Source organism: Spodoptera frugiperda, chromosome 9 (assembly GCF_023101765.2).
Source record: "Spodoptera frugiperda isolate SF20-4 chromosome 9, AGI-APGP_CSIRO_Sfru_2.0, whole genome shotgun sequence".
In the NCBI taxonomy this organism is placed as follows: domain Eukaryota; kingdom Metazoa; phylum Arthropoda; class Insecta; order Lepidoptera; family Noctuidae; genus Spodoptera; species Spodoptera frugiperda.
The window spans coordinates 897,884-925,005 of record NC_064220.1 but is presented as its reverse complement, the minus strand read 5'-3'; the positions used below and the strand labels follow the sequence as shown (position 1 = coordinate 925,005).

The window sequence follows — 27,122 nt, the reverse complement described above, 5'->3', positions numbered from 1 at the left end:
GCAGTAGAAAAAAAGTTTAAACTGTTATCGGTTTTAAATTGAGAGTGTGCGAAAGTTTTGACGAACTGCAGTCAGTCGACAAAGTTGTAGTCTTAATTTGAAAGGACGTTTTAATTTTCTTACAGCTTTAGTCGTATTTTTTTCATTGAACAAAGTTGAGCAGTATAATTCTTTGTTTTTGAAATAGAAATTATTAAAAAAGCCAAACACAAACTCACCTCCGAAAAACAATTTCACATTACAATCAAAAACATCCAAATAGATTTTCGTTTTTTGAATTAAAAACGCACACGAACCACTTGCACCGGTTACAAAACACTATATTTAATATAGTTTACTCACTCTACACTACGTTCAAAACAAAATTGAGTGTAAAAAGTTTTTAAATGAATCAACCGCAGTAACGTGACGTGCGCTCTCCGCGGACGCCTGATCGCGACTGTGCTCCTACCACTGTGGTGGGCAACGTTTCTAATTTTATCGTACCAGTAATACGAGATAAAGACGGCATTATTGAGATATACTTTTTTAAATTTTATTATTACTGGTATGAAAGAGAAAATCGACGATTCAATAAAGGTATTGTAGACCATCGAGTTCTATATTGTGTGTAATATAAGTAAACATTGATCTTTACTTCTTTAAAAGGTAAATTGTGCACGATTGTGTCGCCTTAAATGAGACACGTCAGAACACTTTAAAAGTTAAACAAACAGTTTGCTACGTGGTCTGCAATGCGTTTGCGATGACACCGGCATTGCAAGTAGCAATATCAGAGAGAGACGGTGCCGACTTCAAAGTCAAAGCATTTATTTGAGTTAATCCTAAATTAGGCACTTTTAAAACGTCATATTAAATTGTCCGTCAGTCTGTCAGTGAAGCTAGGTGCTCGTTCCAAAGTGTAGTTTCGAATGGAGAAGAACGAGCAAGAAACTCCATCATTACTCTTTAAAAAATGTTTTTTTTTACAATCTCTCTGATCACTTATCATTAGGCAGGTCGTAAGCGTTGTTGCTACCAAACTGCAGTATAAAAAAGTACTTTTAATCAACTTTGGGCAGCTTTACAGTGAAGATTATGAAACAAAGTTTGGCATTGAATGCCATTGGCACTGTGTCCAGCCATTCTTCCTGCAACCGTTAGAATTCTGGCGAATGTCGACAGTAGGTGTCCGCGACTACATCGCAGATGTTGCGAAATCCTATAATAACTTCAAACGATTGGAGATAGGTATCTATCTACATAGTCTACTCTCTAAAAGATTGTTTACTAAAAGTTTCAGGGTTATTAATTGGGTATAGTTACAGGGAAAATATTAAATGCATACTATAAATTAAACTTAAAGTCATTAGGGGAGGCATAGGCCTCCCCGTGAACATAGGTTCAGCAGTAGCAGGACGCCTTGAGGCTGGTATGATGATAATGATAGGAAAAATATTTTATAGGCACATAAAACTATTAAATCAGGCGCCTTTTTGTAATGCATAACGTCTTCTGTCTGATGCATCAATATCATCAGACAGAAGACGTCCACCGACGTAAAACACCTGCAATACGAGGCATAACCACAACGAGTGCGTTATCGAAAACCTGGAAAATATAAAAAAGGTTGAAATGATGTTTTCAGTATGTTCATTAAGTTTACCATATAACATATAGTTCCTTACCTTCTCAATAATACATTTTCCATAAATAAATATTCGTTAAATATAAATTAAATGGTTCTATTCACAAGGTGATCGCACGTGGACGCTATGATGATACACACGGAAATTGTGCTAAGCGAGCCAATAGGTAGTATTAGTAACTACAGACTGTTTTAATGATCGGCTCCTATATAAACTTACAAAAAATAAATAGGATTAATGAATTTGGACCAATGACTTAGGTGAGGCGAGAAGGAGTATCAGACTCTTACTGACTAAAAATCACCTCTTTTTTGCTCCTGCTTTTCGAGCCGGGCCCTCGGTAGCCTGCTAGGCAGTTCGCCCTCGGTAGCCTGCTAGGCAGTTCGCCCTCGGTAGCCTGCTAGGCAGTTCGCCCTCGGTAGTCTGCTAGGCAGTTCGCCCTCGGTAGCCTGCTAGGCAGTTCGCCCTCGGTAGCCTGCTAGGCAGTTCGCCCTCGGTAGTCTGCTAGGCAGTTCGCCCTCGGTAGCCTGCTAGGCAGTTCGCCCTCGGTAGCCTGCTAGGCAGTTCGCCCTCGGTAGCCTGCTAGGCAGTTCGCCCTCGGTAGCCTGCTAGGCAGTTCGTCCTCGGTAGCCTGCTAGGCAGTTCGCCCTCGGTAGCCTGCTAGGCAGTTCGCCCTCGGTAGCCTGCTAGGCAGTTCGCCCTCGGTAGCCTGCTAGGCAGTTCGCCCTCGGTAGCCTGCTAGGCAGTTCGTCCTCGGTAGCCTGCTAGGCAGTTCGCCCTCGGTAGCCTGCTAGGCAGTTCGTCCTCGGTAGCCTGCTAGGCAGTTCGTCCTCGGTAGCCTGCTAGGCAGTTCGCCCTCGGTAGCCTGCTAGGCAGTTCGCAGCTCTGGATCACTTTAGTAGCGAGGTCTGTATAGTATAATGTTCAGCTTGTAGTTTACATAAATAATTAATTCTATATTTTTTGAGCGGGATACGAACGCGTCTCAATATGTACGCAGCAGACAGTTGTCTAGGCAGTGCAATTCATTTCCGTTTTTCGTGATATCCACTTACTTATAAATATAATAGTTTCTTAGGTCGGTAAACCGCATGTAATGCCCAAAGTGTTGCAAGCGTTCATAGGCCACGGTTACCACTTCACTTCACTATCAGGTGGGTCGTGCGGTTTTTTGCCACTGTCGTGGTATAAAAAAATACATGAATTAAAATATTATGTATATTCAATAATTTTACTAACCATTTATAGGTAGGTTTCCTTGACGTAGGGAGCGGTCGTGTGTCACGGGATTACTCATTACTCTGGCCAGTGGCCACTGATATAATAAACAACACATTCAATCCAAATTTAATTCCTCAAACGTAATTATATCTCGTGTTTTGTAAACTTCCGTTCTTTAATTAATTGTTATTATTCATTAATAATGATAATTTTCCTGAAAGGATAGGCAGGCTAGGCGTATTCCTATGTAATATTATTTGCTTGTGTTGTTTAGCATGACTGTACCTACTAAGTACAATTTTTTTTAGTGGTTTGGTAACTATCAAGTCTTACGTAGGTAGGTAACCATAATAAGTAAGTAAGTACCTACCTGATTACACACAAAGAAAATAAGGAACTTTATTAAATTTAATTAAATGAAATTGTCAAGAAATGAAAGTTCTGTAGTTATTTGAATTTATGTAATAGAAACTAAGGACGTTGCAAATTTAATTCCACGTCCTTGATAGAAACTAGTTTATTATTTTCTTCTATTATAACTAATATTTTGAAAAAATCTTCTATTATATTATGATAGAACTTGATATCCATCCTTTAACTCGTGAACTCATAGAATCATTACGATTTTGAGTATGGCAACCCGCTACGTTACCATGGTAACGGCGCCCAAACATTAGACTGACAGCATCAAAGAATAAAGCAGTATTATACGTGCGATTCTATTTTGTAATTTTAATAATACTTCCCTAAAACATTAAGGAAAATGGATCTAAAATTAATGGACAAACTGCGCCTATTAAAAGTGGACACCGAGTTACGTTCGCAAATAAAAATGAAACCGATGAGTAGGTACTATTTCATTACTAGTACGAACCCGGGCGAACAGTTCTACGTTTTCGCATCCACTGCTGCGTGGCTGATCAGGAAAACTGGGAAAGAATTTGAACAACCCAACGAGGAAGATGATCCAAACAGTATAATCGCTACTATCCTCGATATCTTGAGAGAAAAGGACATTGCTGTAGATTTCTCTTCGCACAAACTCAAACAAGGCTATGGAGAACAAGTGTGTTATATATTAAACGTACTGGCTGACGAAGCTTTGAAATGTGAGGAGTTCGAATGGCAGAAACCAATCGTGGATATACCAGAGCCTGAAGAAGCTGCTGATGATGTAGACCAAGTTGAGGACGAAACAGAAATATTACTAGACAAAGTTGAAGAAGAAATGGCGATATATTCCGGAGAATCTGAAGAAGAATTTAATGTAGAAGAAAAGGATTCAAGTTTAGTCAAAAAAGTTCATGATTGGGAAGCTTGGAAACTAGAATTGGAGAGGGTAGCACCAGCGCTGAGACTTAAAATATCAGCAGACGGTCGCGATTGGAGGGCAAGACACTCCCAAATGAGGACGTACAGAGATGAACTATTTGAAAGGTACAAAACGACTGGTTCACAACTTAACAAACTCCACACAAATATAAGTTCTGTTATGGACAAGATATCAGCAAGAGAAAACATACTGAATGAGCAATTTGAGCCGTTAGTCAGAGAGTACGGGGCGTTATTGGATGAGTTGAATAAAGTAACCAATGAATATAAAGATGTTAGTGTAGGAGTGACAGAGAGACAAGAAATGTTGAACGAATTGACTTCTAAAGTGGAAAACATAAAACAAAGGACAGAGTCTAAAGGATCCTCGATGAATGATAATTCTCCTTTAGTGACTGCGAAAAAAGCGGTTGCGAATTTGAAAAAAGACATACAAGATATGGATTTCCAGATCATTATTTTAATTTGGTTGTTGACTACGAAAGAGAATCCGAATAGTAATAATTTGTTTACGAATGCTGAATCCAAAATGGTGGGCATTGAAAGTTATTGAAGGAGTTGTTCGATGTTTTGTTAACGAAAATCAATTTTTACTTACCTTGTCTGCTGTTACTTCATTAAAATAAATCTCCTGATCGATTTCCGTCATGGTGGCCATATGTCTAACTAGACTAGCCCATGACACAAGATATATAGTGTACAAGCACTCTCTGTTCGTGTTTTCCGAGGCATGGGGGTGAAACACCGCCGAACTTCCTGACTACGGGCTAATGGCCATTTTAATCCAAAAATGTCATTATCACTTTTTGGCTGGCGCGGGAATCGAACCCGTGACACGTTGCATAACCGCCGGTCACTCAACCACTCCTCCAACTGTGCTTCACACTTCAATATGGATGTATTGTGTACAATAAGATATTCAGGTTATACGTGTGAATACCTTCTTTGAAAATAAAACACATTGATCCGATTAATTTCTTTGTTTTTGTAATATTACGTAAAAATGTTCACAGATACACCAAGTGTTGGCGTGCTTACAACGATTACAATTTAAAAAAATAATTAAACAAAATATTCAAAAATAATACATTCTTTGGCGACATAATATAGAAAAATAGGTAACTTATTATGCGTAAATACAAAAGATTAAATCATTTTATCATATCCGAATTATAAAATTAGCTGCAAAAATTGACACATCTGCCACTCAGTTCTCAATTAAAAATATAAAGTTAAAGGTAAGCGTCCAAAGGTCCGCATCGTACGCATCGCACGCAACGTATTTTAGTTTGTCTTGTATAGAAGCTCATACAACTGCGTCCACTGATCCGCATCGTACGGACCGCTCATCGGCAATGCCTACATGCGATGCGTACCGATGACGTCATACGGAATGCCGATGCCAAAAATCCTAGTAGGTAAATGGGGTATCAGCAATCCGATTGCTAATATTCGCGTCGGCAATCCGAACGCTGCATACATTGGACGCAGTCTGAAAACTTAATCCGTTTGATGCGATCCGTCCGATGCGTACGATGCGAGCCTGTGGAAGCTTACCTTAAAGGTATAATTTGGAATGAAGTGTAAAAATAATACGTAAAAATCATAATTGTCACAATGAAATAGCGTACAACAGGTTGCAATAAAGTTTTAATAAAGTGTATATTGTGTATTAAAAGATAAGCGAAGATTTTATACAAGTTTATATTGTTTGGCAAGATTGATAATTTTCAATTAATGTAGAAAGGTATTAGGTATCTTCTACAATATAAAAAGCAATCACTGAATGTGTTTGAGCGCAAATCTTGAGAACAACTGAACCGATTTCGATTTTATTGGCTTTGCTACTGTTAAAAAACTGTAAAAAAACGCCTTTACGTCAGAAAAAAAAAATACACATGATGCGCAAAATTATTTCCCGTTCAAAACAAATCCGCGGTGTCCATTAGTATTTTAATATTTTTATCATATACTCTACAGTTTATATAGAGCTTTATTTCAGTATACTACGTACTTCCTAACCTGGTGTCGACTTGGTTGCGCAACTAAGTTGCCGGCTACCAAACCATCCTTAGTGTTTGTTCCGATGTCTCTCTGTCTAACGACAGTACGATTGCGCGTCTGGTCGAGAGCCATGACATTCGTCGACCCTCAGAAAATAACGCAAAATAAGTGAAGAGTAATTTTTCTTTGGTTTTGCAAGGAACAAATGAAAAGTTTTTGATTATTCTTAGAAGATTTCTTTGTTAGGTTTTGGTACATCTAATCGCTCATATTTTGACGCACTTTTAGAGACAATCTTCATTTGGCATTATCTGTGATTTATAAACTGATTTCTTACTACACAATTCATACATTCACAATCGTCATAAAAACTTAACCAGATTTAACAGAATATCGATACAATAATTAAAACTAAAATATAATACAGTCAAACGATCCGAATTATAAAACATACATAAAAAAGATATAAAAAAAATACTGCAATGGCCTTTCTTGTATTTTAGGCCTTTTATACTCATACAAGACACTTTAAGAGCCATATTTATTTGATACATCATGGTTGTAGAACTAAGTTATGCAAGAAACAAAATGGCTATTTCATTAATTAGAATGCACGATCGGTACGGTGACTGGGCTGCCGCGCAACGTGTAGCTAGTTCGATCTCGCACGGAGCAACTTTTCTTTGTGTGATCCACATTGTTGTTTCGGGTCTAGGTGATGTGTATGTGAACTTGTATGTTTGTAAACGCATCCACGATACAGGAGAAAATCCTAGTGTGGAGCAAGGTTTAATAAAAAAAGTATCAACATTGTTGCGCAACAAAGTTGTCGGCAACCAAATCAACTCTAGTATTAATTCTGGCGTGTCTCTGTAAACATGGTTGCGCGACTAGTCGCACCACCATGTTGTATCAATGAAATAAGACTTTTAAGTGTCACGTATACTATCGGCCTTAAAAAAAGACAGGAATGTATATAAAGCATGAACAAATATACCATATCCATACAAATTCGTACTCTTATATTCTACCTACACAGTAAAAAAACGCCTAAGGCGGGAATTGTCACGATATAAAAATAATATTCCTATGGCCGTTTTCGCCAACCTCTACTAAGTTTTAAGGACCCCTTAAGCTAGGATGGGTGACATTCTTCATTTTAATTTATCAATCTGTAGCCTTATTACGAGTTTGATTTACGTTGAACGAAAACGAAACGAGAGCGCGTTCAGCGTTCTGATTGGAATGCACTAAGCATTGGAGTAAGCCAATCACAGCGCCGAACGCCGTCTCGTTTTGATCTCGTTAAACGTAAAGGAAATTCGTACTAAGGCCCCTGTAAGTGGCACTTAAGTATACAAGTAAGGGATTAGTTTAGGTGCTTTCTCAGTCTAACCGCTGTACTCAGAGTTATTTAATGGTTACTTAACCCAGTCCTTAGCAATTGTTTTCGATACAAAATTGTTACTAAGGAATAGTTTAAGTAATTATGAAATATCTCTGAATGCGGCAGTAATTTTAGTTTAGTGATGATTGGTGAAAACGGCCACTTAAAGTCACATAATTTAAAGATTTCTTTCAAAGAATTTAAGATAAATTAATTGATTTTCAATTCACAACAGCTTGACAACTTTTCACATAAATACTTAAACAAAATAAATGGTATTACATACGTCATCTCAGTAATTATTCTTAGGAATTAATTGTTATAGTTGAGCCATTACAAACCGAACTCTTACGTCAAAGGACTGTGACAGTGCTGCGCAACTCGTTATCGATAAATCAGTTAGCTAATTACTATTAAATATTAATGCAATAAAAGTAATGTAGGTGTTTAACTTTAAATTTAAACTGTGTTAATCTTTTTAGTATTTTACGTCGAAATTTGTAATTTTTTTTATGATTTTAAAAATATCTTTTAACAAGTACGCTGCAATTCTTTCAATATTATTTCGTTATCTTTTCTAATAACTATCGACAAATCTTTTTTTTTTTAACTAAGTTTTTACACATAACACTAGCAGTGCGAGCGAGAGTTCCGATGCGCCCATAAGAATGAGCGAGAGTTCCGATTATTTTTGACTGAATTCGCACGCTTGTAATGACCCAACTATAGTTTAGACTATGCACGGTGCAAAAACTGAAATACAAAAATTGATGCATTGTACATGTACATAATATATATCTAGCTATAATACACTGTATACATTATTTTACTTATTTAATCTCGATGACTACTTAAGATATTATAGACAAATATTATTGCAATTTTTACGTGAGTAAAAAATTCTTACGTTAATCAACCCGTACCCTTAGTACGAGTTTGCTTTACGTTTGAAGTAATCAAAACGAGAGCGCGTTCGGCGCTCTAATTGGCCGGCTCGAATAAACCAACCAATCAGAGTGCCGAATGCGCTTTCGTTTCGATTACTTTAAACGTAAAGCAAACTCATACTAAGGGTACAGATTTAACTTCAAAGGTATAAATTAAAATACAGTGAATATTGTTACAGGTATAGAGATACATAGATCAGGGGGCTTACTCTTGAATCCAATTCCGATCGATTGACATTTATATTGTGAAATCTTGTTATCTTGAGTTGCAACACTAGCGCCTATTGCGTAGCATATTTAATGAACTAAACGGTATTGAGTTTGGCTTTATATTCGGAATGCTATTTTAACAGATGAATTCGATTTATATTCCGTATGTATAGAATGCTAATTTAACAGCTACTATTGTGGTTGTATAGTGCTGACATTGAATATAATTATTGACATATTATTAAATTGTATTAACATTGACATTGGTTTCAAGAGTAAGCGCCCAGATCTTTATACACACAAAAATATCACTCACCGTAATTCTACCTCGATAAAATATTCACCATATTTTTCGATCACACCGGTAAGTAAAAAACTACGTATCTGGGACATAAATTATCCTTACCAGTACTAAATTGGGGCATTTACCTACATTTTATCTAATTAATCCGGTTGCATGTCTTATGAAGAACGTATATTCGTTTCTATATCAGAAGGTCTAGTACGACTTTGTTTTACGTTTAACGAAAAAACGTTACTGCATTTAACCCTCTAATTGGTTGGTTCAATGGAGCCGGCCAATCAGACCGCCGAGCGACATCTCGTTTCGATCTGGTTAAACGTAAAACAAACTCGTACTAAGCCCTCTGATCTGTTAACGTCAACATTTTGAGAGCCATACTTGAATGAAGAAGACTATAAGCTACAACAGCGCCATCTAGGATGCGCAAAAATTAAAGCGTCTCTATTAAAATATTGAATGGCCAACTCTTGGAGTTAAAAGATACTATTTTCTTAAGAGTCATTCATAAGACATGCTACAGGTTCAATTAGACAATGAATAAATACAACCATAGTTACAAACATAACAATCAGGGCTATCGCGAGAGAGTTTGTCCAATCGCTGCTTTTGTCCAATCAACTACATGCTAATGTGCGGTCATTGGACAATAATTTTTTGAGAGCTGCAGTGATTGGACAAATATGACGTGATGCTACATTGGCGCCCTCTGACAAGCGGAGACGGTAGCTCTCATCAGTTCAGGTCCTGATCACCTGCTTGGTTCAGTATTAAACTCTTAGCCTGTGCTAGATACATTGGGTCTGAATTCGATGGTTCTTTGAATGTGATGTTGTATTTACTCTTGAGGTCCTCCATGAATTCTTGTTTCAATAAGGCAAGGCAGCTGGAATTGTGAAAATTAGATTTTATTTTGACGTTCTTAAAGTCTATTTTGTTTTGTGTTTAGATTCTAGGGAACACGTTGGTTAAGGTGAATTTACAGGAGATATTGGAAATTTTATTAAAAATATTGAAAAGGTAATTTAGATGAACAAAGTCTTTAAAGTTTACTTATCTGGAGGTGACCTTGGTTAATATGTATATGAGAATGGGGTGTGGGAGAGCCATGCTTCAGCACGAATGGACCGGCTCGGCCGGAGTGATGACTACGGCCTCACATAAAACCGATGTGAAACAACGCTTGCGTTGTCTGAGTGAGGTTACCGGAGGCCCAATTACCTCACCTTCGCAATCCCCAACAATCTTTAAATTCCTAACCCGCAAAAGCCCAACAACGCACTTGTAACGTCTCTGGTGTTTCGGGTGTCCATGGGCGTTGGTGATGGCTTACCATCCGGTGATCCGTCGACTCTTTTATTGGTTTCTCTCTCTTTTACCATAGAAAAAAAAGAATATAAAAAAGTCAATGAGCGAGGTGACAATCGTGTTAATATTACAAAGCGATATTAGTGAGTAACAGTTGGAATGAATAGAAAAAGAAGAGTGTACTAGAGTAGTGGGGGTGTATGTACACGCGGTAGTAGAGGAGTGGGGGTATACGTATGTAGGCTACGCACACACATTGTACTTTGTACTTAAGTATAAGATTATATATGTATTATGTGTAACTGTGCAGCGATGCGGCTGCGCCCGCAGTTGATGTAATTGTATTCAGTCGCTAATATACCGTGATCGCTTTCGGATGTTTTATTTCCTCGACACCCTTCTGATATATTACGTAGTTGGATATAGCTTGAGAACAGACCTTATTCATAATAGCTATACGTACATGCGGTAGTGCGGGTCTGCGCGGAAGGCGGTGATGTCCTGCGAGGGCGCGTGCGGCGTGTGCACCACGAAGGCCCCCGGCAGTACCACGGCGCGGTAGCCCTGCGCGCGCAGCTCTACGCTGTGGGACACCTGCAATGCGTACGTACGTTAAGTGTGAAAGAGCCATGCTTCGGCACAAATGGGTCGGCTCGACCGGAGTGATACTACGGCCTCACCGAAAACCGACGTGTTGTGTTTCGTTGTGTAAGTGAGGTCCCAATCCCCGATTCCCCAACAACCTTTAAATTCCTAACCCCAAAAGGCTGGAAACGCACTTGTAACGCTGGTGTTTCAAATGTCCATGAGTTGGGGTGATTGCTTACCATCAGGTGATCCGGCTCAATTACCGGCGTGTTCCATAAAAAAAACTTACGTACTTAGATATACATGTATTTTTACGGCCATATTCCAATATTATATCCGACGTAGCAATCAAACTCGATAACTCTTGCTCAGCCTTACTAACGTAGCACTCAAAAGAGAAATTATAGTGTAAAATATCTAATTCATCGTAACGCGAGCACCAAGTCACTGGCTATAAAACGCAACGTTACCTTATTCCAGCCGAAGCCTGAGAACCTGGTATCGTATTTAGGCACAGATCTGTGCACTACTAGATACGGCTCGTAGTCCGACTGCCATTCCACCTGGAATATACAATACAACTTTTAATATTAATAATTAAAGATAACCTATAGATGTCATAAGTAGTTTCCGTAAATACAAAGAGAAGATGTCATAACTGGGTTTCCCATTAACATAACGCGTGCCACTTTACGGGGAGCGCGGGATTTTCAATCTAGCGTTAACATACTACAAAAACCTTGCTAATTGTCCACATTTTAATGTGCCACTTTCTGAGCACTTATAACCTACTAGCTACTTCCGCGCGGTTTCACCCGCTCTGCTCGGTTCCTTTTAATCGTAGCGTGATGTTTTATAGCCTATAACCTTTTTCGATAAATGCGCTATCCAACACAAAAAGAATGATTAAAATCGGACCAGTAGCTCATGAGATTAGCGCGTTCAAACAAACAAACAAACAAACAATCAAACAAACTCTTCAGCTTTAATATAGTATATAGATATAGATATACACAATCATATGAATGATAAGGTAAATTCTGGCAGTATAAAACTATTTCAAAATAATTATACACAGGAGCAGCACAACCTTAAATTATTTTATATTAACATTCAAGGCTGTTCCTCAAAAATCTTAGAATTAGAGCTGTTTTTAGAAAAAACTAAGTTTGATTTAATTTGTCTATCAGAGCATTGGTTAAAGGAGGACCAACTAACATCTTTAAATCTAGAAAACTACAATGTAATTAGTAATTTCAGTAGAAAACAAATATTACATGGTGGGTCCCTAATATTAGTTAAAAATAGTATTAAATCTAAAGAAAGGAAAGACATTGTAGCACTGTCAGTTGAACACACCATTGAGTTGTCCTGTGTTGAGCTGGATAGACATGTTGTAGTTTGTGTATATAGACCACCTAATTATCAGAATCTTGCTTTATTTGATTCTGTCATGGAGGATGTTTTAAGAAAGCTTTCTACTAGTCACAAGTCAATAATTGTTTGTGGCGATTTCAATATTAATTTATTAGAAAATAGTACAAGCAGTATGGAATTGTTAAATTTGTTTGGATCATTTAATTTAAAAAATGTTTTTTTAGAACCAACTAGAATAACATCCTCGACTGCCACCTGCATTGATAATGTTTTTTGTAATTGTGATTACAAAGAAAAACATATTATAAATAGCTTGCCATCCGACCACTGTGGACTGATGGTTGCGTATAGCTCTTATTTGCCTTTGCTAAAAACTCAAATAAGATTTAGACAAACTACACTTAGAAATTTGGAGAAATTAAACAATTCTTTAGCTAGTAAATTAAGTATAAAAACATTTGATATTAGTAATGTGAATAAGTTTTACAACGATTTCTTTGAATTATTAAACAAGGAATTTAACAATATTTTGCCACTCAAAAATAAAGATATTCATACCAAATTTGTATTTAGCGATTGGGCTACTGTAGGTATTCGAAAGAGTAGAAATAAACTTTTTGATCTTTATGGCATGAAACCATATAATAACGACCCCCATTTTCAACAATATGTAACATCGTACTCAAAGACTTTTAGATTAGTGTGCAAAGCCGCAAAACGTCTTTATATCAGCAATAAAATAAAATCAGCTGATGACAAAATAAAGACAACTTGGAAAATTATACAAAACGAGACTGGTAGGAAAAAAATACATAATTCAGAAATTAAATTAAGATCTGAAATTGGACAAATTTCTTCAAAATGTGATGTAGCACAGGAGTTTGAAAATTTTTTTACTAATATTCCTATTAAAATAACTAGAGATTTAAATTCTTCAGCTACACTCTCAGCTAGTTTGCTTAAAAAAATGTAAAATCATGTCAACATGACTTTATTTTTCAATATACGAATCCTCTAGAGATCGTAAAGGTCTTTAAAGAAATTAAAATAAAATCAACTGAAGATCTTTGGGGACTATCAGTGAAAGTCTGCAAAACAATTATTCAAACTATAGCGCCCTGTCTGGCTATGATTTTTAATAAAAGTATAGATGACGGTGTTTTTCCTGACCTTATGAAATATAGCAAGGTTATCCCACTATTTAAAAGCGGCGAAACCACAGAACCTAATAATTATAGGCCTGTATCTATTTTGCCGGTCCTTAGCAAAGTGTTTGAAAAGTTGATACTGTCTCAGATGCTTCATCATTTTAATAAAAACTCCATCTTCCACCATCAGCAGTATGGTTTCACTAAAGGTCGTTGTACAACTGACGCCGGTGTTACTTTAATGAAAGAAATATTTGGTGCCTGGGAGGAAGCACAGGATGCCATAGGTGTTTTTTGTGACCTCTCAAAAGCATTTGATTGCGTTGACCACGAGACACTTTTGCTGAAATTAAATCATTACGGGATTAGAAACACTGCGCTCCGTCTATTGAAATCATATCTAGGAGATAGGCAGCTAAAAGTTCATATTAACGGTGTTAATTCACAAGGGCCTGAGATAAAAATGGGCGTTCCTCAAGGTTCAATATTGGGTCCTTTCCTCTTTTTAGTGTACATAAACGATTTGCCACTCATATTCGAAAATGAACCAAAAATGGTTCTGTTTGCAGATGATACATCACTGATTTTTAAAATAGGTCGACGTACGAATAATTTTGACGACGTGAACAGCTCCATTCTTCGAGTCTATGAGTGGTTTACTATTAATAACTTGGCGCTTAATGAGAAAAAAACCAAATGTATTAAATTTTGCTTGCCAAACGTACAAAATAACGAATGTTATGTTGCTTTGAACGGACAAAAGTTAGAATTTGTTAAGGAGACTGTATTTTTGGGTATCACATTAGATGACAGATTACAATGGGGGCCCCATATAAAAGCACTTTCGGGGAGACTAAGCTCAGCTGCTTATGCAATTAGACAGATTAGGCAGCTAACGGACGTAGGTACGGCAAGGCTTGTTTATTTTAGTTATTTTCACAGCATAATGTCTTACGGCATTTTGCTGTGGGGGCGAGCTGCGGATGTAGAATCAATTTTTATTTTGCAAAAGCGAGCTATTCGAGCAATATATAACTTGCCCCGTCGCGAATCTTTGAGAGAACTATTTAAAACTATAAACATTCTTACAGTGCCTTCTCAATTCATTTACGAAAATATTATGTACGTGAGAAAAAATCAACAATTGTTTGAAAAAAGAAGCGACAGACACAATTTTAATACGAGAGGTAAAAATAAGTTAGCTATACCGCAATTCCGATTGTCCAAAGTGCAGAAATCCTTCATGGGATTTTGTGTTAAGTGTTACAATAAACTACCAACCACCATACTGAATCTGAACGAGAAAAAATTTAAATCTTGTATAAAGCGTGAACTGTGTAAACAGGCATATTATAAACTGTCAGATTATATTGAAGATAAAAATGTGTGGCAGCATGTTGGTCCGGCTCCACTGGACACTCGCTCACACTAGACAATGCTCTAATACGATCACTAGTTACACGTTAAATTAAAGTACTAATTTATTCCAATGTAGTCTAGGGATCCTGTGGCATCAAGCAGTTATTTATTTATTTTTTATTTGAAAAATTAAATTAAAGATTATTTTTTATTTGTATAGAAGCATTATTTCAAAATTGTAAGTGTACATATGTGGGCACTATGTTTGAAACAACCCGCTTTTTTAATTTATATTCTTTACAAATTGGTTTTATTGTCCCATAGTTTTGACGTCGTATTGTCGTTACATTGTTCCTACATATATATACAATAGGTAAATGATCAAATAATGTATCAGAGATATTGTAAAAAACATTTTTTGAAAAGAGTAACGATGGAGTTTCTTGCTCGTTCTTCTCCATTCGAAGCAACACTTTGGAACGAGCGCCTAGCTTCACTGACAGACAGACTGACGGACAATTCAATTTGACGTTTCAAAAGTGCCTAATTTAGGATTAATTGAAATAAATGCTTTGACTTTGACTTTGACCTTTTTAGTTTTACTATCATTGGGCAGAGCCGTTTTTTGTGTCATAGTGCATAATCACATTATGGCATCTCCTTACTGTACTATCAAAATGAGAGGGCGCTAGGAATGTCTAATAGAGTGGTTGGTACCTCGTAGGGCGCGTTGGCGGTGGTCCACCTTGTGTAGTTGGTGGCGCGGTGCCCGCGGGGCCACTCGTGGTGGCGGAAGGGCGCCAGGTCGCGCGCCGCCAGCCGCGCCAGCAGCGCCGCCTTGCTGCGCGGGACCGAGCTGCGGTAGCGCGCAGACTCGAACGCCGCCACCACCAGGCACTAAGTACCAACATTATATAATTAATAGAAAATACTACTACACCTTTTTTTTTGAGGGGGAAAATCATCCAACGACTTCTCTCGCCTTGGGCGAGGCGAGAGGGAGTGTGAGACTCTTACTGACTAAAAACCACCCCGTTCCTACTCCTGCTTTTCGAGCCGGAGCCCCGGTAACCCCGCTAGGTAGTCCACAGCTCCGGAATACTACTATACCTATGAAATTGACGTTCTGTACCCGGCGGGTCAGATTGGCCGGCGCGAATAAACCAACCAATCAGAGCGCCTAACACGCTCTCGTTTCGATCTCGTTCAACGTAAAGCAAACTCGTACTAAGGGTACTAGTTTTAATTAATTAATTTTAATATTAATTAATTTTATCTCATTATTTTTAATTAAAATTACTTATCATTTAATGACAAACGTTCAACACATTTGAAGAAACTACGCTATCTTACTTTCATAGATAATTACTCAATATACCGTCACATCAGTAACTAATTAGAATGCATTATTAGAGTAGCTACAAGCGCAACTGTTGTGAATTTTTACTATCAAAATCTCTCATCTTCTTGTCTTCCAGAACTTGTCATCCATCATTTGGGATATACCACATCAAAAAAGAAATAGCATAATATGTATGAAACCAGTTGATAGCACAATATACTTTCAAACATACCTTCTTCTGCGGATAAGGGTTGATGAGTTTGATGGCGGCCTTGAGATGGGAGTAGAGGTCCACCATGGGCACGAAGTCCACGTCCATCAGGAACACGTACGGAGTGTTCACGTTCTCCAGCGCCACGTTACGGAGGTAGTTCACTGGGTAGTGTACCTGCCATGTGGAATTATTACGTATAACTTTAATTTATAAATAGTAATGGTAAATGGAAAGTTACCGGAGGCCCAATTGATCATCATCATCATCAGCCGAGAGACGTGCAGACGTGCACTGCTGAACAAAGGCCTTCCCCTTAATCCTCCACGTAGGAGGCCCAATTAATTATTCCTAATCTCCCCGATTCCCCAATCAATACTAATATTATAAAGCTGAAGACTTTGTTTGATTGTTTGTTTCTTTGTTTGTTTGAACGCGCTAATCTCCGGAACTACTGTTCCGATTTGAATATTTTTTTTTGTGTTGTATAGTGCATTTATCGAGGAAGGCTTATAGGCTATAAAACATCACACTATGACCAATAGAAGCTGAACAGAGCGGGTAAAACCGCGCGGAAGTAGCTAGTTAATAATAATGGTAAATGGAAAGTTACCGGAAGCCCAATTAATTATTCCTTATCTCCCCGATTCCCCAATAACCCATAAATTCCTAACCCCCAAAAGGCTGGCAACGCACTTGTAACACTTCTGGTGTTTCGGGTGTCCAGGGGCGGCGGTGATTCAACAATCAGTCAAAAAATGTTTGACGGTAACAACTTCAACGGCCGTCAGTGCCATTTAATGAGCAAAAGACACCAATCACTCGCATAACAAGACTAAGTTGAGAAAAAATCACAAAAAAGAAACTACAACTTACTTGATCAGTTTTAAACACGAGATGGTATCCGATGTTCTTCCTGTCGCGCAGAGTATCGGACCAATTCTCTATGAAATTCAACAACTTCCCAACATCACAGTCGGCTAAGTATATAGCTACGCTTAGTGGACCTGTAGGCAAATAGAAAAACACTAGTACAGTCATTTAAGAAAACGGTCAGTTTTCAGAGAAGTCCGACTAGGGGACCATCCTTAAATTACGTCACACAAATTTCATGATTTTTAACCCCCTCCCCCGTCCTTGTCACAATTGGTCACATTTGTGAGACCTCCCCCTCCCTAGTGTGACGTCACATTTTATAATTTTACATCTAGATTTTTTTTTCTATAATAGTTCCAAGTTCGTGTTTTAACATTTATATTATAATAATTTAAATGTGACCCGCCCCCTTGTCACATAAAGTCACACTTCTACGACCCCCTCCCCTCCCTTAAAGTGTGACGTAATTAATGGATGGCCCCTAGTTTCGAGCTACATCGGGGCCCTTAATGAAATGGTAAATGACTAAGTTGATTGGGGAAATATTACCAAGAACAAGATCGAGGGTTTTACTGGCTATGGCGATAGACCACCATCAGACTCTTGGCTATTAATATTGATTACACTAATATTATAAATGTGAAACTTTGTTAGTTTGTATGTATGTCCGTCAATCACGCTGAAACTACTGAACGGATTTTGATGAAATTTGGTATACAGACAGGGTATGATCTGACTCGGTTGATAGGATACTTTTTATCCCACGAAACGCAGGCAAAGCCGCTGACAGAAGCTAGTTTTAAATAAAAATCAGTTAGCTTAATACCTTCCCAGTAATTGACGAGTCTCTCAAGGAACAGTAGGCGGTCCATAGACAGCTGTAGAGCTAGAGTGACATCGAAGCCGTCACTGTTCTTATAGCTATAGTCCATGAAGTAGAGATGCGTGCGCAGCTTCAATTGCTGGGCCGCGCGGAAACTGCTGCATAGGTCCGAGTTGTTCATCTGTAAGGTGTATAATTAGGACATTAATAACGCATAATATTTTTTTAATAACTGTCGTGAGAAATACTAAATTAACTAAGAAATCACAGTTTACTACTACAGACGCGGCTACGCGACGTAGCCGCGTCGATTTTAAATATTGTAAAACGCAACACAAATATTGTAACGGACCTTAAAATGTGAGATTTTAAAGTTTTACATAATTATTCATGGAATTAGGTATAGGGCTAAGTCGCGCATCCTACTGCTCATGATGAAGAGTCCCTCTGTGTCTCGAAACTAGTAGTGCTTTTCTCCATTAATGTGATTAAACCGTAATCACTTAGTTAATTTAGCACGTAATAATCTACGAAAGGACTATGGGTGTCGTCTTAAGAAGTTGGTCATAATCTCCAGACTTGATAGGTATAGGATAACCTCTTGTTCAGTATATGAGACACAATAGAAAACACAATGTGTTTCGCGTAGATCTGCGTTTCGACATACAATGGGTTAAAAGCAAACTTATACAAAGGGTACAGATGGCGCTAGTTTATTAGGGAATTAGAGAAGGCTAAGGAATTAGCTAGTGCCACACCATTGGACGTTCAATATTTGAAGGATGCTGTGATTGGACGAAAACCTCTTCCTACATTCTCGCCATCTGGTGCGCAAAAAGTTGGTAGGCACCCGGAGCTGCGGACTACCTAGCGAGTTACTGGGACTACGGCGCGAAAAGTAGGAGTAGGAACATCCCGTTCCTACTCCTACTTTTCGCGCTTTTAGTCATTTCCTCTCGCCTCGCCTAAGACGGGAGAAGCCATAGAATGATTTTCCCCGGTCAAAAAAAGCTCCCATTAAAGACTGAATATAAATGATAAAGAATATATACTAACTTTAACAGTAACGTGCTGTATGAAGGTGCACCTGTGTAGCTTCTCCCTGAGCAGGTACCCGTCGAAGTTCACGTACGACTGATGTATGTCGCGGAAGTAGTGAGCGTCGCGGATCTTCACGCCGTATTTTAAAGGGGAGTTCCAGTGTATTATCTGAAATTATAATATAGAAGTTATTATTTTGTACAATTCCCGCACGGAGGAACTCTTTGTGTGATCCACAAATTGTTGTTTTGAGGTCTGGGTGTCATGTGAACTTGTATGTTTATAAAATCAGCCACGACACAAGAGAAAATCCTAAAGTGGGGGCAACGTTTTTAAGAAAAGTAAAGAACGTTTAAAAAGGTTTTGTTTGAAGAAAACATGACAGTGGTTACGCGCTATAAGCGACGCGACGTAGATTGTCACGCATGCAGTTTATAATTGTAAACCCCAGTCGTGGTTTGAAATTAATCGAGTATCCTCATACAGAAATGACAACTACAAGCCGGAGCCGGAGTCCTGTCTCAGAAGAATGAGTACCTATTTTTTTTTAAATCAAACAAAGCTTTAGTAGGCATTTCTTATTATGATTGACTGATTGTATATATGTGATGTATGAGTGATTGTGTTAGCTTATCATAATTGGAGTATTGAATGCAAAATGTATGTTTACATGATAGATATTAATATAGATTTCGTGATATTCTTTAAAATATTTATGTTACTCCGATACATGATAAATTCCGACGAACTATATACATAAGTAAACAAACTTACCTTAACATTATCCTTATTTTCCCCATAACAATTCTTAGCTAGCGTCGTAGTGGACATTTGTACGTTGTATTGACAGCTCATATCATAGACAAAGCGCGGTTGGTTTTTAATAATGGCATTGATGACATCCTGGTCAGCCAATGTTGTGTGGTTCAGTCTTTTTATGTTGTCGTTGACGGCATCGCGCCATAGCCTCGTCCAGTCTGTAGTTGTCCTTATTTTCTTGAGATCTAGTAGCATCACTCCTGTGTTGTAACCTCGGCCTAATGCTGGCCATCGGTTGGGTTTGTTCGTGTAATACCAACTGCTTTCATTCTCCACTAAGCCTATGAACTGTGAAAAAATGTGGTTGATAATGGCATTGTTTTTTAGCGAAATCTATTATAGAAATAGTCATAATTTGCTAACAGGTTCAATTAGTATAGCGTGAAGGTTTTGGTGCAAAAGATATAAAGGAGGAAAAACATGGAATGACTTAGCTAAGTTATGTTTTTTATATGAAAAGATGCGTGCTATGCATGTGTGGTATGGATGGCTTCGGATGGGCGGATCTTTCTCGCACAGCTACATAACTTAGTATCAGTGGAAATGGTCACATAGTTTTACAGCTTAGCTATTACATCTTCGTAGCACAGTTAACTACACAGCATATCTCTGGTGGAAAAGCACCTTTTTGACTGCACAGTTGGTGCGGTGGTCCGGCAACTGGCTGCCGCGCAACGGGTAGCGGGTTCGATTCCCGCACGGAGCAACTCTTTGTGTGATCCACAAATTGTTGTTTCAGGTCTGGGTGTCATGTGTATATGAAGTTGTATGTTTGTAAACGCACCCACGACACAGGAGAAAATCCTAATGTGGGGCAACGTTTTTTTAAAACGAAAGCAAAACCTTTAAAATCCTCACACATTTGAATCATTGATGCTAAACCCCACATCATTAAACTTACCTGATCATCAGTCATATTCCTAAACATGGCCCACAGCTCAGCCACATCACACAGGAACGTCAGATCAGAGTCCAGTACTATTGCCTGACTGAGGGAGTCAGGTAGTATGTCTGGAAACAGCAGCTTCACCAGCGCGTATATACCGGAGTAGTGGCTGTTGCGGATCCATTGCACTTGTGACAAGTATCCTTCGGCGTTGTAGCATGAGTATTTGACTGAAATTTTGCGAGACAAGAATGTGGGTAAAAGAAATCAATCCAAAACAATGTGTATACAACTTGTAATACACTAAATTAGTAGTAGTTTCAAAAATTGAATGATTTATAATTTTTTTCTATGGTATAAGCCGGTAAACGAGCAGACGGATCACCTGATGGTAAGCAATTGCCGTCGCCTATGGACACCCTAAACACCAGAGGCGTTACAAGTGCGTTGCCGGTCTTTTGGAGTTAGGAATTTAAGGGTTGTTGGGGAATCGGGGATTGGGAAGGGGGCGAAATTGGGGAGCCGAATACCGAAGCTGAGACTTTTTAAAAGAATAAAATAAACAAGGAAGTTATAGTCTATAGTTACTACCACATTTTTTTTTTTTTTTTTTTTTTTTTTGAGGGGGGAAAATCATCCAATGACTTTTCCCGCCTTGGGCGAGGCGAGAAGGAGTGTCAGACTCTTACTGACTAAAAACCACCCCGTTCCTTCTCCTGCTTTTTGAGCCGGAGCCCCGGTAAACCCGCTAGGTAGTCCGCAGCTCCGGATCAGGCATCAGCCCTGCTGGGCCCCATCTGTGGTGGTCTGATGGCTCTTTGAGGCGCGCGCAGAACGCTACGCGCCGTACGCACGGGTCTGGTTCTGTTCGGGCGGTGAGCTACCCTTGCTCGCCGTCCGCAGGCCCGCACTTACGGTGGCCGGAGATCGTCTCGCGATCCCCGACGCCCGGAGTGTCTCTCGCGACGGCTGGGGCGTGAGGAGGTTTGTTCTCTCACGCGCCCCGCCTCCTCCTTAGCTAGCATGACTGCTTCGCAGAAGGAGGAGACGGCATCCCAGTCCCTCTCGCTCCGCACCATGGCCTGAACCAGTGCTGGGCGCGAGAGGTCGCCGTCGCCGACCACATCCCTGAGGACTTGGCGGTGCTCAGCCCACGCAGGGCACACCGCCACCGTATGTTCTACCGTGTCCTCCGGGCGGTCCTCACAGTGATGACACCCGGGCGTTTCCTCCCGCCCAATAAGGAACAGGAACCTACCGAAACTCCCATGTCCGGTAAGCACCTGCGTCAGGCGGTAGGTGAGGACGCCGTGGCGCCTCTCTAGCCACTCCTCAAAGAGGGGACTTACCGCTGCGATGACAGCGAGCCCAGCCCTCGGTTGCGACAGTCGTTGCTGCCATTCCGCCATGAGATCGCGCCGGAGCTCGTCCCGCCACGCACTGATCTGGCGCGGCAGCAAACTAAACACGCGCGCGAGCACCTTCGCCTCCAAATCCCACGGCGGTAATCCGGCAAGGAGGTTCGCTGCCTCCCCGGAGATCGTGCGATATCCACGGATCACCCGGATGGCCATGACCCTCTGAGACGTGAGCAGCGCCCGAGCTGGCCGCCGCATCAGGTTCGGCGCCCACACAGGGGCGCCGTAGAGGGCCATGGACCGCACGATCCCCGCGTACAACCTCCGGCAGGAGGCATTTGGCCCCCGAGGTTTGGCAGGAGCCGCTTAAGCGCAGCCCCCGTCCGTTCCAACTTAGGAGCCAAACGTCGAAAGTGTTCCACGAAGTTCCATCGACTGTCGAGGACGAGACCTAGATACTTCATCGTCGTCTCGACGCCGATGGAAACTCCTCCCGCCGTTATTTGGAACCCACCCGGAGGTGGCGCGTTCCCGCGGCCATGAAAGCACATGGCCTCGGACTTGTGGAGCGCCACCTCGAGTCCCAATTGCCGGATCCTATCAACAACTGTCGCAACCGCTCTCGCCATTAAGTTGGCCGCCGCCTGGTGCGACCTCCCGTGCGCTAACACTAGCGTCTCGTCGGCGTAACAAATTACGCCAACGCCGTTCGGGAGGTCGGTGCGCAGCACCCAGTCGTAACCGATATCCCACAGGAGCGGTCCCAAAACCGAACCCTGTGGAACACCGCGCGACATCTCTCGCCGTTTCCATTCGCCCTGGTGACCGGGGTATATGACATACCTGTCTGTCAGGTAGGCCTCGATTATATGACGGAGGTAGGTAGGAACCCGGTGATACCGGAGTGCCTCCAGTATGCAGCTCCAGGGTAGGGAGTTGAAGGCGTTGGCGATGTCCAGAGACACCGCTACAACGACCTTACCCCTGGACACTGCAGTCCCCGTCGTGAGGTCCCTTACGCGCATGATGGCGTCCACCGTGGAGCGCCCTCTGCGGAAGCCGAACTGGCCATCCGCGAGGTCCGGCCCAAATCCGGACAAGTGCGCGACGAGGCGGTTCGAAATTATCCTTTCGAAGACTTTTCCCACCTCGTCGAGCAGCACAATGGGCCGGTATGCGGATGGAGAGTCCGCAGGGCGCCCCGGCTTCTTCACGAGGACCAGTTTTCCCGTCTTCCACTGAAGTGGGAACTGGCCCCTCTCCAAGCATGCGCTGTAGAGACCTATTAATCGAGGCCCGAGAGCCTCCGAGGCCAGGACCCACGCCTTGCCATGTAGGCCATCGGGTCCTGGGGCGGTGTTCTTGGCGCCCATTCGGCGCACCGCCGCTCTCATTTCTGCCTCGGTCACCTCCGGAACGATGTCGTCGTCGTCGTCACTGTGGCCCGCATTGGGCACCGCAGGGGGCGGAGTCATGGATGGAGGGGTGAAACCCCTCCGTAGTCGGGGAAACAAGGTGCCGACTACTTCCTCTACGACCTCTGGCCGGAGACTCTGAGTCAGTGGGGGAGCCCACGTGCGGAGCTTATCACGCACCATCCGATAGGGGCGCCCCCATGGATCTCTGTTCAGAGTCTCCAGCATCTCCCGGCGGGCTTCCTCCTTAGCCCGCCAAATCTCCGCTTTATAGTTACTACCACTAAACTCTAATACAAATACTTATCATAAACACAGAAGTGCGTAATAAACGCTGAACGACCAAAATATAAAAAAAAAAACTGTAAAAAAAGATTCAATCGCTCTCGAGGTTTGCGCTTATCAACACATATTGCGATCCGTTTTCATCCATAACACATAGATAACGGAAATCAATACGTTTTGAATTACTCAAACGAACACGGTGAATATTTTGTTCAGACTAAACTACACCTAGGTATCTAACAAAATTATATCAGATTATAGGTTTTAAAAATTCAATTTCGAAATATTATTAGGTATAAATTTTCCTAGCCTCTGACTAGAGTTGACTGTCTCGTTGGATGAGTGGTCGCAGATGTAATGTCGATTAATTGCGCGTTATTGTTTTCAGGTTTGATTACAGACAAAGAATTATTAGGATTTTTATTTTAGTTTTCGCAATTTGCTCAGTAATAGCAGCGTGAAAGGCTACTCCTTGGGCTAGCTGCACAAAATGAAATTTTCTATATTATTTAAAAATACAAGCACTTACCATCAGGCAAGTCCCAAGTATCAAACAGCGTGTTAATAGTTCTATGTGAATTCGTATCGACAACGAAATGGAAGTGTATGGGGTTCTGTCGATGGTGCATCAAAGACTTGATCATTGGCGTGATCTGTCGCGAACATTTGCCCATACACACGAGCGCTATATGCACTGTTTCACATAGAGTACCCACTGCATCTGGAATCTAGAAAATTAAGAACTGTTAATAGACTTTTCTTCTTTAACCAGTATAAATAAGTCTACAATTAGCTGTAAGGATATTTGAATAGTGTAAGGCCAACAGGCCAACTTATTCCTACATATTTGTGATTATTTTGAACTTTATTCTCATGTATTAAAATATATAATGATCATATTATAAGTTTCGAGGGACATACTAAATTAATTAATATGTTTTTCGGCTTACTCACATAACTGTTTAAAGACGGACTCTACTAGTTGCAGACTAGTAGAAGCGCGATACGCGGAATGTAGCTCATTAATATGAGCCTTTAGCATGGCTTGAAAGTAGTTGAGTTCCTCGTCAAACAGTTACGTGAGTAAAACGAAAAGTATAATCATTAAATTCTATAATCTTGTGTGGTTCTCTTTTATGGTCAGAGAAAGTTGTAATAAAATACAAATATGGATTTCAAGAGTTGACCGGGTCATGCTATACCTTAAAATACATAACAAAACTGGTTAAAAATATATGCCAAGTATAGGCTTGTACAGTTACACATATTATATACAATATCTCAAAGAAAAAGTGATATAACCCATTGTATGCCGGAACGCAGATCCACGTGAGACACAATGTATTTTCTATTGTGTCTTATATACCGGCAGTCAAACGGTTAATCAAAGATAACTTACCACAGGAACTTCATAAGTAGACACAGAATCGACAGACATCTTTTTCACCAAGGTATTATATTGTGAGTACTTCAATTGTGTCTTAAATACTTTGTTCTGAGATTCCAGCAAACTGATTTTTGATATAAGCCACCAGAAATACAGTACTAGTCCGATTCCAAAAAACGCTGCCAACCAATGTCGGGTACATAATTTTTTCGTTTTCATTTTCATTCTTGATGCTTTGTGTTGTGATTACGGAGTCAAAGCTGTCTTGTCCTAATGTTGTGATTTACTCTTGTAGTGAGTTTAAGTATTGAATTTATATATGTGAGTAATTCATTACTTTTCGTGCCGGTGAACATTATTTTGCCTATAAAGAGGTAAAACATTACTTAGTTAAATAATATTGTTTTATTTATTAATTATATTTAAGACTTTTCACTAAATAAATTATTATTTTTTTACTTAAAGTAATTAATTACTTAAATAAATTTTACTTAAATTATATTTAAAACTAGTCTGATGACTTTTTGACTAACAAAAGTAGCCTAAGTTATTGCTTAATATATCAGCTACCTGCTAATAAAAGTCCAGTCAAAATCAGTTCAACAATTTCAGAGATTAGCCAGAACAAAGAGACAGACAAAAATTGTAATAGGTATTATTTTAATGTATGTATTGTATGAATGTTCATAATAATATGCATATAGTAGAAAGTGGTTAAGTATTTCACTATTACAAACAGACACTCCAAATTTATTTATATTTATAGATTATAGACTACTCTAGTCCTAATATTGCAGTCATTGTATACAAGTGCAATAAAGTATCTTGTTGATTCTGACCGACAATACTAGGTACCTTACATAACTATTTTTAAATTTCTTTTGTATTTAAGATATATAGTTAATCTCATTAATTTAATACTTATCTTTTAATGCTTATCAGGTATAAGCTGTTAAATGGCTATGTTTTATTAGTATCTTCTATAGATACATATTTAAAATCTATATGTATATATTTGAAGATTGTTTACTTTTGAGTTATTATTCTCTGTCCTTTCTGTTTTATTACCATGCCATAGTTTTTCTAGTTACATACCCTCTTGGGAGTTCAAAGACTTATAGAATGAGTAAAACATAAATTACAACCATCTTCCAATAAATAATATTTTGTTATTTATGCAGGTATTCACCTTAATTTGTATTATGTGCACATAAAGGTTGGAGGGTATCCTTTGATTTAAAACCAAACGTGTGATAATAAGTTAATAACATATAGAATATATTAAATTCTAAATAAATGAATAAATAACAAAATTAATAAAACAAATATTACATAGGTATTCCTACCTTGCACACGCAATAGATTTAATAAAGCCGGTACTGCTTGTTGCACAGATAACAAACCGGGTACATAGTAAACGAGAGTAATAAAAAAATATCGACACAATCAATCATAATATCACGATTCATTTGATTTGATAATAGTGTAGAGCGCAAACCGAATTACTTTGTAATTCCATGTATAAAACTATTTTTAATCACATTCAAGTAATTGTCTGTAGCCCTTTTACTGAAACATATTTATTTCTTTCGTATATTTGCTCAATTAGTACATTTTCTATGCATTTTTTAAAACTTATTTTGGAAAATGAAACCGAAACAGTATTTAGCCTAAAATTTTTGACTTCTATCTGTCATCTGACAAAGTGACAAGATAATGTCAAACTATCGCGCAATGGAACCATAGATAAAAAAACTGTAAGTGTCTCCTAGTGAGCTATCATTTTAAATAAGTCTATGCCCAAATATGTCCGTACGTAATATTTAAGAAACAGGGGTGTTCGTGTGTAAGTACTAAAGTACCTACCTT

General features: G+C 39.4%; 3 protein-coding genes across 3 annotated transcripts in view; 1 reads left to right on the top strand and 2 right to left on the bottom strand.

Annotated features, from left to right (window-relative positions):
* The window catches only part of LOC118270968 (maternal embryonic leucine zipper kinase), a 41,014-nt gene extending 40,561 nt beyond the window's left edge, over positions 1–453 (bottom strand). Inside the window, exon 1 of the mRNA XM_035586820.2 lies at positions 219–453. The gene's annotated coding sequence lies outside the window, so the exon portion shown is untranslated. The remainder of the gene's footprint in view (positions 1–218) is intronic.
* Positions 454–3,559: 3,106 nt separating this feature from the next.
* LOC118271212 (intraflagellar transport protein 57 homolog) lies at positions 3,560–4,790 on the top strand. Its single transcript, XM_035587208.2, has one exon. It carries the CDS (start codon positions 3,613–3,615, stop codon positions 4,732–4,734), a length of 1,122 nt encoding a protein of 373 aa, XP_035443101.2. The 5' UTR covers positions 3,560–3,612; the 3' UTR covers positions 4,735–4,790.
* A 3,379-nt stretch (positions 4,791–8,169) lies between these two features.
* Positions 8,170–27,017, bottom strand: LOC118271342 (xylosyl- and glucuronyltransferase LARGE2s). The gene is made up of 13 exons (XM_050695859.1): positions 26,600–27,017; positions 25,266–25,617; positions 24,396–24,594; positions 20,824–21,038; positions 19,878–20,210; positions 19,119–19,271; positions 18,066–18,243; positions 17,240–17,370; positions 16,385–16,540; positions 15,528–15,707; positions 11,397–11,489; positions 10,802–10,932; positions 8,170–9,916 (listed from the first exon to the last, which is right to left on the bottom strand). The coding sequence occupies exons 2-13, from the start codon at positions 25,476–25,478 to the stop codon at positions 9,766–9,768; spliced, it is 2,133 nt and encodes a 710-aa protein (XP_050551816.1). The 5' UTR covers positions 25,479–25,617; positions 26,600–27,017; the 3' UTR covers positions 8,170–9,765.
* Positions 27,018–27,122: the final 105 nt, after the last annotated feature.

Coding starts and splice junctions, on each gene's coding strand:
- LOC118271212 (XM_035587208.2), top strand. CDS start 3,613: ATGGATCTAAAATTAATGGACAAACTGCGCCTATTAAAAGTGGACACC.
- LOC118271342 (XM_050695859.1), bottom strand. CDS start 25,478: ATGAAAATGAAAACGAAAAAATTATGTACCCGACATTGGTTGGCAGCG. Junction 21,039..24,395: donor TACTTGGGACTTGCCTGATG/GTAAGTGCTTGT, acceptor GCAAAATTTCAG/TCAAATACTCATGCTACAAC. Junction 19,272..19,877: donor AAAATAAGGATAATGTTAAG/GTAAGTTTGTTT, acceptor TTATAATTTCAG/ATAATACACTGGAACTCCCC.